Below are 12136 nucleotides of genomic sequence, written 5' to 3' on the forward strand. Positions count from 1 at the left end.
CCCACCCCCGCAGGTTTGATCATTTCGAGTTTGTTTTACTGTCACACTGTTGGGATTACTACTGGCATGGACTGAAAATCGCTGTTCATGATTTTATTCCACTGATAAACAGATCATGTGACTGTTCAAAACGTTCTGGGAAGCTTTGTTAAATTATGAGAGATTTTATGAGCTCAGACAAAAGACATTTGAGAAGCTTTACAGCTACGACACGTTCGGAGCACAATCAGACCGTATTCTGGATCCAGGGACTGGATGCATGACACAAAGTGAATTTTCAGTCAGGTGAAAGGATGCAGTCTCAGACTGCTAATGTTAAAAATGTTAAACTAGCAATCCAGCAGCTGGCTTTAACTGCAAACAGTGAGTGCTGTGTGAGGGCCGGTTCTCTGCAGAGCACTCGAGTTCACGCGGTGTTTGGTGGTGGTGTCGATCTGACTGAGAAGCTGAAGGACGCCGCCTGCTCGTACGTTGGTGACCTGCCGATTACACGCACTCCTAATCACACCCTGCTTAGTCTTTTCTTCTTGCTCGTAGATTAAATGAACCAAAGCTTCATTTTCTCAGATGCTCCTGTTGGCCAATCGACACTCTGTGTCACCAAATCTACCCAGGACCTGACCTCAGTGCTCTTTTAGTTAGCAGGATGAAGACTTAAAATGAAAAAAACAAGGGAGAAGTTTGTCTCGGAGTCATTTAAAGTAAAGTGTGAGCCGTGCAGATGAACATTTCTTCATGTAGAGTGGTGCAGAGAGCCCTTCTGGTGGAAACACACTAGCGAAGCCTCCGACTCTCAGAGCGTCTCGATGCGCTGCGGTGGAGCAGCGCCGAGGCTAATCGTGTACCTTTGTTCCAACCTTTAAGCAACACACGAACATGCAGCGTGTTTGCTTTGAATGATCCCACTCCAGCCTCTGAGAGCTCCTCTCAGTTCAGGTTATTGTTTCAGCCGACCAGCGCCTCATTAAAATATGTTTTCAAACTGGCAGCTAGCCTAAATAAATAAATGCCAGGGATTAAACCTCAGCCGGTCGTTAAAGGCAGGCTGGTGAAGTAAGTGCAGAGGAAGAACAGCCGTCTGAAAGTCTCCATTAATTTGGAAAACAAACAGCTCTTTTAGTGAGTGCTCCCACTGGGGGGCCTTTTAAATCACTCTGCTTCCTGCTACTTTGCAAATACTGTGACTGTCGAGTGGGTTGTGCTCAAGTGCGATAAGAACAGTTACTGATTGTTTCTGGTTCATTTTAGATTCAAGTGGCCCTGCGAAGATGAGCGAAGGCTGTTCTGCACGGCGATCGCCTCTAACACCGACATCTTCCATCTGATAACGTCTTATTAACCAAAGGTCACCATCGACTGTGTCTCTACATCCAACCCAGCTGAGGAGAACTTTGCTAGATGTTGAGATTTGGTGGAAAGATGAAAGGTCAAAGTTGTCTTTTCTGGTTGTATAAGGAAGTCATTTCAACTCAAAATTTAGTTGAACAGTGAAAGCACATCTCTTCCTCCTGAACACCTCTGCACCTCTGACCAGCAGCTTCTTACGAGGATATGTTTTCACTGTCCAGAGGCTTATTATGAATAAGATCAGCAAAGGAGAATCATTTCCATTTAGACGCCGCGTACACTTTTATATAGTAGGTAATACTTGACTGTGTAAGTTGGTCAGAACTGCCAATCAAGCGCAATAAAAAAGATAAAAGACAAGAACGTGTGTTTGCATTTCTGTTTTTAAATTAGCAGCAACGCGTGAAACTGTATCCTAGTGTTTTCATTGTTGCCATCTCAGCGTTCTTCAAGAGCACTCGACTGTCCAGCTGCATGCTCATTGGCCAGTTTTGGGCCTGGTGAGGGTTGTACCCTGGGTAATCTTCTTTCTTAAACGTAGAATGACCAAAATCTACAAAACGTTATTCATCCTTTGTGACTTGAAAGTAGCCACTGAGGTCCAGGCAGAGGGCCGTGATCTTCACTCTGATAGGACCAGATGTCTTCTTGCAGGACTTTGTGCAAGAGTCTTTCTTTTCGTCTTAAGAATCGTTTTTCCAATATCTTTCCAAAATCCTGGAAAAGTGTTGTCACCTTTCAGTTTTCAACCAAATCTCGATAGTATAGTGACGCGTTTTAAAAGCCGCAGCTGACTGACGGATCTGTGCGCTTGCTGGAGCCCAAACAAGCCTTTGGATTTTTGATTATTCGTGAGGGGCTCTTTTTGTGCCATGGTCCTGCTTAGAGGGAACCGCCACACGAGGGCTGAGGGTGACAATCATGTTAATAATGCTGTCACTTCATCTCAGTCCAGCTAAATGTCTGTGGAAGATTTTGGAGTAAACGTTGGACCAGCGTCTCTCGCACCATCAACAAACACTAGATGAGTTCATCTCTCCAGCAGACTTCTAGAAACTTCTAGAAAAGTCAATGAGCACAAAGTAGCCCGACATCTTCCCAACACGTGTTTCCCATCAGTTCTACGACAGTTCTGTGTAGGTGCCAAAAACAGTCCATGTTTCAGCAGGTTTGAGGAATTTTATGTGGCAAAGAGACGAAGACCAAAATAATCCTTCGTGTAGGACTTGAGACCCGGAGGTTTCCTGCCAGCTTTCCAGGTGTGGTTTAAAGGTATCGTTGGTTTGCTCTTTACCACCAACTGCAGTTAGTCCTCCTGCTGACCAGCCAGCATCACCAAGCGCGTTTAAATGGAGGAGAATCCTGTTTTACTGCAATACTGATTTTCAAAAACAGTCAGTTTTTTAATGAAAGAGTTAAATTTGCTCGGTCATCACTTAAATAACAAACACAGAAATGCTGAACAAAAGCCACAGACGTCTGGAAACATGACACACGGCATGCAGTCCTCAGGAAGCAGGTAATAATATTCATCACGCGTGCAATAAAATTCAGAACAACATTTCTGTGTCTTCATTTAATCGTTGAATCCACAACGTGGTCAAAGCCTCCAGATAAGCACACTCGGTAAAGCCGCAGTTAGCAATCATCTACAGTCTTAATCATCTCGCTGTCTTATTTTAGGCTTAGAAACGAGCAATAACCGATAGGTCAAAACTTTATTACCAGCTACTGACACCATAAGATGAAAGGTCAAGTGAGGCAAATCTTTCAATTTAGATTCGGCTTGGCAAAGCAAAACCATATTTTCTGCGTTCGTCATTGTGGTTTTCAGTCGATCGATGGACATCTTAATCAATAAAGTGCTGCTGACCCAGACGCTTAGGTCAGAAGGTCTTGATACAAGTATTTAGATGAGTGCATGACTTTCTTAAGCTGTTATTGACCTTTATTTTCAAAACGTCCGAGAGCTCTCAAAGCATCGATCAGAACCTGTGCAGAGGAAAAACGATCCAGGCGCAGGTGCAACATTTTTTCAAGGAGATCGCCGGGTTCACGGCGAGTGACATCACATGTGAACGCCACACTGTTCAGATTGAACGCTTCAGGCTCCAGCTGCCACTTCAGTTGACTGGATCATTTTTACAATGAAATCTGAAATGGAGTCTGGCTTTGTGAAGCTAATTTGCTGTTAGCTAAGTGGCTCTCCAAAAGTCTTAAAGTCAGACTTTTTCTAATGCAGTCTGGCTCCATCAGGGAAATTTGCCAGCTGCCACTTTCACACAGCAGCTACTTTGAGCTGATTCAGACGGAGAAACAGAAGGTACGATCAAAAAGACTTTGCCTGTGAAAAACAAAAAAGATTTTCTTACATGTGGGAGTTTTCGTGTGAGTTTACGTCAAGGATAAAAGCTGGTTCTCCATCTACAACCCAAAGACTCTTCCCCTTAAAACCCAGAGTTTTAAGGGGAAGAGTTCAGTATCCAGGGCTGAAAGTGGCTCAACCAGAAGCATCTTATACTCTCCAGGGTCAGATGCAAAATTCTGCTATGACTTCCTGAGCTGTTTCCTGAAGCTTCTCAGTCACCTCAACACGATTCACACTCACTGCTTGTCCTGTGAGAGATTTGGCTCCTTGCAATGTTAAAATTAAATTCAAGGCAAAGGTTTGCAAATGCACGTGCAGGCCTTCCACGGAGCTGCTTGCTGGTTGTAGGCACGATCACCAATATTCTTATGGCCACCAACTCAAAACTAGCCTTATCAGGCTTTCTGATATTGAGCTGCTCCATTTCTCGTAGATGTCTTGATGAATTTTTAAAGGTTTATGCAAACACTGCTCAATAAAAGCTGCGTGAAAGGCACTGAGTTTGTCGTGAACCTTGGTGATTCTGTTCTCCCGAAACAGGTCAAACTGAGGTGTGAGGTCAGCCCTTATGAGATGTGTTCAAACAGTTAAAGATGACCAAATGAGAGAAAGCAAGGAGAAACAGAAAAGGCACCGTGAGAACCGGGAAGGTTTCTAATGATGACGGGATGCAGCGTTAGTAGCGAGTTCTCAGAAGGTTACAACTTTATCATCTGCATAGAGCAAAATCCTAATTCTTTATTTTATTATTATTCTACACTCCTCTAATTAGCAAACGCTGCTTAATAAGCATTATACCAGGGGAAGAATGAGTTCTAACCTTTAAGATGATCACAGACATAATTGAATTTGTGCTGGAAACTGACAAAAATGACTTCCTGTATGCCTGCAGATTTAGTTTCAGAAAATCAGAAAGACTTTAACCCCCGAAAGGAAAGAACAAAAACAAAGAGGAGCTTGGCGACGGCACAGATGTGTTTGATTTCTTTTGTCGTATTTTAGAAGGTTGTATATAGGAGGTCTATTCTGACCTGTATCAATAGCTTCTGCTTCATCCCAGCCTCTCTCTCTGTCTGTCCAAATGTCCCTCCTCCCCTCCGATGAAGCAGTTGTAATGTCATTATATGTCAATGGACCAGAAACCCTTGCCAGCCTGTAATCCTTAGTAACCTGCACGAGATCATAGACAGTCAAGTGTAAATCAAAAAATGAAAAGGATAGATGGAGAGAAGGAGAGGAGATAGATAACAGGGGTGTCCACATTGACATATAATTTGCAATAAGACGTGACACAGTGATAGAACCAGGGGTTATGGACGGGGATGTCGGAGACAGATCTTATTGCTAAAGGGTGACACACCCAGCGTGCACACTGCCTGCTCACACTTTAGTTTATGGATCCACATCGAGGCCTTCCTGCCCGTTTGTCCCCTGTCACATGACTGAAGCCTGTCTGGGGGTGTTCGCACAGTGAGGTGAGGTCGGCCCTGCGTAGTGCTGGGAGGTGTATGTTGTTGATGTCTGGAGGTAGGACATGGAAAGGCAGGTCTGAGGTCAGTTTCGTGTTCGAGCGGTGTCTTTGGTAGCGCCCGTGTCCCCGTTTCAAACAATATACAGACCACACAATAACCACTGTAACACACAGCACACACGTCAGTATCAGTGTAGCCCCAACATCCATTCTCCTCCTGTATTTCTGTCCCACCATCATGTTTAACATTGAATACTTGGTGGTTCTCAACCAATAACAAACGTCATGTATGACTGGAAGGAGGAGTCAAAGGCTGAATGGAGCTAACTCGGGTTTAGCATCGCAGCTTCTGTCATCGTACGTTTTGTGGAGTCAGAAGCGACCACATCGTAGTTATCAGCTGATCATTAATCTCTTTGTCCCGCCTTCCTCCCCTCACTCCTAACCTGTCGCAGCAGATGGCCCCGCCCCTCCCTGAGCCTGGTTCTGCCGGAGGTTTCTTCCTGTTAAAAGGGAGTTTTTCCTTCCCACTGTCACCAAAGTGCTTGCTCATAGGGGGTCATATGATTGTTGGGTTTTTCTCTGTATTATTGGAGGGTCTTTACTTTACAGTTGTCTTGAGGCAACTGTTGTTGTGATTATAAATAAAGATGTGAGTAACTCTGGTCACTCAAAGCTTATTCAAATGATGCATGTGACATAATTTCAGTTTCACAGAGGATTGTGGGTTTTTTTGGTAATTTGAACTCACTGTGGAACTGCCACAAGCTGCAGTTCCTCTCTTGTCCACTTGGGGCTGTCCCCATCAGTGAGTCTTACCGCATAGACTCCAATGTTGACTGGCAGGTGGATGGTGACACAGGCGGCTGCAGCTGCTAGCTGTCTGCTATTCTCCACCTCAGCCAACTGAAGTCCCTGAACTGGACCTGTGGACCATGTTTGTGCTGCTGGAACATTTTTAATGACATTATCTGACCAACTATACGGCTGTTGGGACGTTGTTGTACTAACAGACCTTTCTAGAAGTCTGAGCTCCAGTTTTGGTGCACGGGGAGACTCTAGGATGTTTATTAGCAGATGTCTGGGTGGTTGAGACTTTACAGGGAGCTTTGTGCTGCAGGTCAGTGCTTTCTGATGGGCTGCTTGTTGAGTTGTGATGGGGCGTCCAAATTCATCTGTAGTTGCACGCTGCCCTGTGTTGGTATTGTGTTATATGAGGCCAGCTGATCTCTGTTCAAAGCTTTTATCCTCTCACACTGACACAGAAGCAGACGGCTGCCTCGCTCTGTTCTCTGCAGGCTGATGTCTGAAGCATCACTCTGCACAGAAACCATCCGACTGAAGGTGTTTCCGGTGTCAAAATGTCCCATTTAAACTCATGTCCATATTTCATGCTGAGTGATGTCACAGCTCTGGTGTGAGGAGATTGGCTGCCACTAACGATTATGCATGAAACCTGATTATTAATGACTTAGTTTGCGATTGGATATTTATTTTAATACTGACGGAAAGTACTGATCTTTGTTACTGAGTTTCCTGCACGCTTGCTTCTGTGGCTGCAGACAGAGTGAAAGGTTACGTTGATGAGCTCCCTGCATAAATCTTTTGTGGCCCTTTCAGGGAAAAAAGCTCTAAAGAGCCACTTTGCACAGCAGACAGTTGGAGCCCAGCGAGGTGAGCAAAGTGGAACATTTAGCAGCTAAAGAGCCGCACGTTCACGACTCCGATGGGACGAAACTCGATGAGCTGATGCTGAATTTGTTTTGGAGTCAGATTTTGTTATTGAAGCTTTATGGCCTGTTGCAGATGTGCAGCAGCAGCAGCCACTGAAACTGTCAGATTCTCATCTGCAGAGCCAAAGTTCCCACATTCACACTTTGAAATGGCAGCAGCGTAAAATTACACGGAGCACTTGTACGTCAGAGCCTATTGTTTGGCACAGGGACAGCGTCACTCTGAGAGGTTAACACAGATTTGTGTTTTTTAATGACGTCGTGTTAAATCGGAACAATACGATCCTGCTGTGACGGCAGAAGTTCCGGATAATTATCCACTAAAGACGTTTCAATTACGGGATGTTTCCAGCTTTCGAGGAGGCGGCCGTTCATTAATATCGATCGGGGGTGCGTTCATCTTTCACGAACCGCAGGTGTAACTATTAGCTCGGCTGTAAGAGCAGCGTGTGTTTCATTCATAAAAGAGCGAGGTGGTCGCTGAGTTCTCAGTGATTCTTATTCGGCAGGCACTTGGTGAGGCTCCAGTTTCCAACAGCAACAGTGCACGGTTGTTGAAACGCAGGTCGAGCTGCGTTTAATGTGACAAACAACTTTTTCTTTCCACGCTAAAAACTCCGTAAGTGTCCTTCTCTGCCTCAGCAAGCTCCCACCCTCTCCTGCTAATTATAATCTCTTTTAACAACCCCTGGGTGCAGAAAATTACCAAAGCCTTACCACACAAAATGAGTTTATAGCAATAATTCAATACCGAGCCCTTGAATGCTACAGAGCCGCCGCTGCGGGAATTAATCATTAAAGTCTGCGGGTGCTTCCACGCTGGGATTTGATCCCTGGCTGGCTGAGCTAATTCGGCACCGTTTGCTCGTAAGGCCTCGTCGTTTTATGAGCATATTAGTAAAGGTAATGGTGAGGTGGAGTGTGCCCTGGTAGTTGGGGACAGGGTGGGTGGGGAGCGATGCACGGGTAAAATAAAAACATGAAGGGGGTGTAGTAATAATAAGGAGAAGAGACCAAATTTGATTTCAGTCAGCGGCACAGAGCACATCTACCTACTCTGCCCTGCCTCCCGCCCTCTGTCCCCCAGCTCTCCGACACTAGACTGACTCCTAAACCTCTCTCCTCTACAGCTGGGTGTACTGGAGCTCCACTAAGTCGGGGCTCGCGTCTGCGGCTGGATCCTTAAAGTAGAGTGTGGCAGTGTCTTCCCCCCGCTGGCCCGTCCGCCGGGCCCTGTGCTCGGTCACCTCTTTGGGCTGCTCCTGGCGGCAGTGGTTGCTGTTCCACCAAGCCTCCAGCCCAGCCACCAGGCAGGCCAGCAGCAGCCCCGCGGCCAAGATGCAGAAGATGCCGGCGAAGCTGTGCAGCTTGAGGGAGCGGCCATCGGGGTGGGCGCTGGCGTGGCTGCTGAGGTCGCAGCGGCCGGCGCGGGGCCACCACTTCTGCTTCATGATGTCCAGGTCGCCTTTCTCCTGCAGCTCCAAGATCCTGGAAGAAGAGACGAGAGCAGCAGGTGAGACGCAGAGAACACCAATTAATCCTTCTTACCCGAAGGCAACAAGAACAGTCTGCGACCCTCGGGCGGGACGTCGCGCTCGCTGCTATGTCACACAGTCTTACTGCGGCGTCTCCTCTGCACACGCAGCAGAGTCGCAGTCGCTCTGCAGCGCCTAATAAATCCCAGCCTACCGTGAGAACGCACCTCAACGTCTTGCTTTGTCCAGCTCAGATAAATACAAGCGATTCTCCTGATTCTCCAGCTTTTATTTACATGAAGTGTGAGATGTGCCGAAGCAAAAGGTGTCTGCTTAACACCGATTTCCTGCTTTCCAAAGACAAATACATCCAAACACACGTTTGTGGACGAAAATGTGTTTCTTTTTGTCTTTGCTGGCAAACAAACTACAAAGAAATAAAAGCTGGTGTTGACATTTCCAACCCGTTCTAGCTTCCTTCATGCTGTTAGATCTCCCGCTGCTGATGCACGGCGTCTGAAAACAGAACGACACAGGAGCGAGCGACCCACCGACACGTGTGCACCGATCACGCCTGCTCCTTACAACAAGAACATACAGTCAGGATCCAAAGTTTACGATCACCTGAAAAATGGCAACAATCACATTTTGCATGGTTGGATCTTAACGAGGTTCCAAGTAGAGCTTCAACCTGCGACAAGAAGAAACCGACAATGTTCAAAAAAGGAAACTTTTTTTGCCTTTGCCATCAGAACGTGGTGACGGTGTGACTACCTGACAGAAAATGACAATAAATCCACATTTTTGGCCTTTAAGCACGTTCAGCCTGTTTCAGTTTAAGTGTTGCTCTCAATAAATCGCAGGCTCAAAAAAACCTCCCATTTCTTCTTGTTGCATGTTGAAGCTCGACTCTGAGCTTTGTTAAGATCCAACCATGCAAAATATGAGTTTTGGCCATTTTTCAGGTGGTCTTAAGCTTTTTTTTATCAGGGCTGTATTAGTAACGTTACACTTTGCACTGATAACAAAGAAAGTGTAGAAGGTACAACAGTTCAGACTGAGTCAAAGCAACAAAGAAGAAATAACAGGACAGAGGGAAAGTGCACAGACTGAGCTTTAAGGATGCTGTAAAGGAAGCACAGCCTCTGAAGGGGACGCCCCCCGTCAGCCACTGTCAAACAAAACTAAATATAACAAATGTAATCACATTCATCTCTTTCACTTTGTCAGGTGCGCTTTCATAAGATGTAACTGTCTAAGCATCAGTGTGTGTTTTTAAATCCTCCCCTCTCGTTACGGTCGGAGCCTGTCGATGCTCTCGGCTGTTCTCGGTATCCCATCGTCCTTCATCTCCGTTCGACCTCGCGCCCTCTTTACTCAGGAACACGTCCTGTTTCTGAAGTCATGGGAAAACTGGCCTGCAGGCCTGTGAACTGCTGTACAAGACTCCGCAGGCTCTGAATAGACACATTTTCAGCTGAGAGAAGCATCGATTTTTTTCCCATTAAGATCTGATGAAGTAGATCTGATCTGCAGAGGCAGTTTTTACACTTGGAACAAATTAAAGCTGATGATTCAAAACTAGAAAAAGCATCACAGCGAGCAGCTGCGCGTCCGCGTGGCCCAGTTTACCTCGCGACATCAACCTACGACGTGAAGAAGAACAGACAGTTCGGAGAAGGCTCATCACGGCTGTAATTTTGAAATGAGATTGTGAACCATCGAATTCAACGCGACGGGGATTTCGCCGTCGTTGAAAAATAATCACGGCGCATCAATCGTAAGCTTCTGCACTGAGCTCCTTTCCCCCGCTGAGGCTGAATGCAGGTGATGATTTGTGGCTTCATCCTTTCAGCACAGCAGCTGGATTTATTTGTTGTTCCGCCCACGATGACTCAACAGTTTGAAACCAACCAAAGAGCAGAGAATAAGGTCTTTGACGTGACCGCCGTCGTAGGGATCATGTGACAGTGGGGAGATAATATTTCATCTCCTGCTGAACGTCCAAAGAGCCTCTAAGTTTAATGGTAGTTTTATTTTAATGGAGAGACAGAATATCAACCAAGAGTCCAGAAAAATGTGTTACGTAAAAGTTATAACCTGATGCGTATGTGACGGAGCGACCCACAGATTAGCCGAGTGCTCACGTGAGTTACAGTCAATCAGTTGGAAACACTCCTGATATTGTCTCGTCGTTTATGAAGCACGACAGAATCGCTTTCTTCCGAAGTCCAACGAGCTGTTAAAGGACGTCAGGGAGAAGATGCAGACCTGCACAAGGCTGGAATAAACTACAAGACCATCAGCAGGAAGCCTGGTGAGAAGGTGACAGCTGTTGGGGTCAGACGCTCTGTGTCTGGAGTAGGGCTGCCAGGATTAGTCGACTATCAGAATCGTCGACGGCTGATTTAATAGTCGACGCGTCGTTTGAAGCTTTGTAAGATCACAAAAGACGCAGGAATAAGTAGCAGGATTTAAGAGTGTAATAACGGACTGAAACAGAAGATGGCAGCACTGCATGTACAAGGATGCCAGCTGCCGTTAAACCCCGAAGAAGAAGAAGCTGTGTCCCAGAATTCATAGCGCAGCCCAGCTCAGTTTCCAACAATGGCGGCAGCTAGTTAGTTTTAATATTACTCTTATTATTCTTTCTGGGTCACAAAATAAACGTTTAACATATTTTCAGAATGTAGCTGTGTAAACCTCAAATATCTGCTCAGTTTATCAGGACACCGCATATTTTCAAAAGCGCTCCGACGTTTTCGGAGACGTCTGTTACCCACTAGCTCGTTAGCGAGCCGGGGGCTAGGCTAACTAGCGCCGTGAGAACACCGGACTCCCGGCAAATCGTTTTCAAACCCACCGCCGTCTTTCACTACTCAGGTTAAACATGATATATGAGTCACTTAGATAACTTAAAATGTTATTGTTTGGCTTTTTTTAGTATTTTATTTGTTCCTGAGTAAATCGGTTTGGCTGAGATTAAAGTTATAGTTTCTACACAGCTGAATAAATGTCAAGCAGACAGCTGATTATCAGAAGTGTGAGATGCTCCAGAATTTACTCTGGTGTCCTGTTATATTTTAGATAGCAAGGAGTTTATTAAACTTCACCGAAACAATCTGCAGATTTCACCTTAAACACTTAAAGCTGTAAGCTAATGATATATAAGAGCAGATGCTGCTGGTGCAATAAGCTGTAGTTTTACGTCCAATGGATGATGATCTGATTAGTCGACTAATCGCAAAAATAATCAGTGCGTAGTCGACTATCAAAATAATCATTTGTGGCAGCGCTAGTCTGGAGCTCCGTTCGAGATCTCAGTTCATGGGATCACGAGAGAAGTTTTGGATCAGAATAAATCTACATGGTAGGAGCTTGATTGAACACACTGCACCTTTCTGTTAGGGGTACAGGACACCACATTGAGGGGACGTAGGGTAAAATCTCAGAGAAGAATCTCCTTCTCTCAGCCAGAACACTGAAGTGGCGTGGTGTATGGATCCTCCATCATGACAATGACCCAAACAAAGCACATTAAGATACGGAGTGGTCTCGCCAGTCCCCAGACCTCAGACTGTGCATGGGGCCGAAGCTTCAAGGGTTCAGAGTTTTTCTACAGCAAAATATGTTTTTCCTGAGTCTTTGGTTGAGATCTGCGCTAAAATAAATGTAACTCAGCAGAGACTGTTCATTTCTTCGAGAGAGACGGGATCAAATCAGCATTTATCCAACATAAAGC

General features: G+C 45.6%; 1 protein-coding gene across 8 annotated transcripts in view; it reads right to left on the minus strand.

The window, feature by feature from the left end:
• The window catches only part of grid1b (glutamate receptor, ionotropic, delta 1b), a 601213-nt gene that overhangs the window by 6403 nt on the left and 582674 nt on the right, over positions 1 to 12136 (minus strand). For 7 of the 8 annotated variants that reach the window (XR_014278519.1, XM_082544623.1, XM_082544626.1 and 4 more), the window contains 2 exons: positions 8167 to 8407; positions 4747 to 4885 (listed from right to left, as the gene is read on the minus strand). Coding sequence is in view for 7 of the 8 variants with exons in the window: in XM_082544623.1 (XP_082400749.1) it covers positions 4747 to 4885; positions 8167 to 8407 (380 nt within the window). In the remaining variant the exon portion in view is untranslated. The remainder of the gene's footprint in view (positions 1 to 4746; positions 4886 to 8166; positions 8408 to 12136) is intronic. The other variant, XM_082544624.1, reaches the window with a different exon arrangement.

The sequence above is a fragment of the Aulonocara stuartgranti genome, assembly GCF_965226115.1.
Source record: "Aulonocara stuartgranti genome assembly, chromosome: 8".
Classification (NCBI taxonomy): Eukaryota; Metazoa; Chordata; class Actinopteri; order Cichliformes; family Cichlidae; genus Aulonocara; species Aulonocara stuartgranti.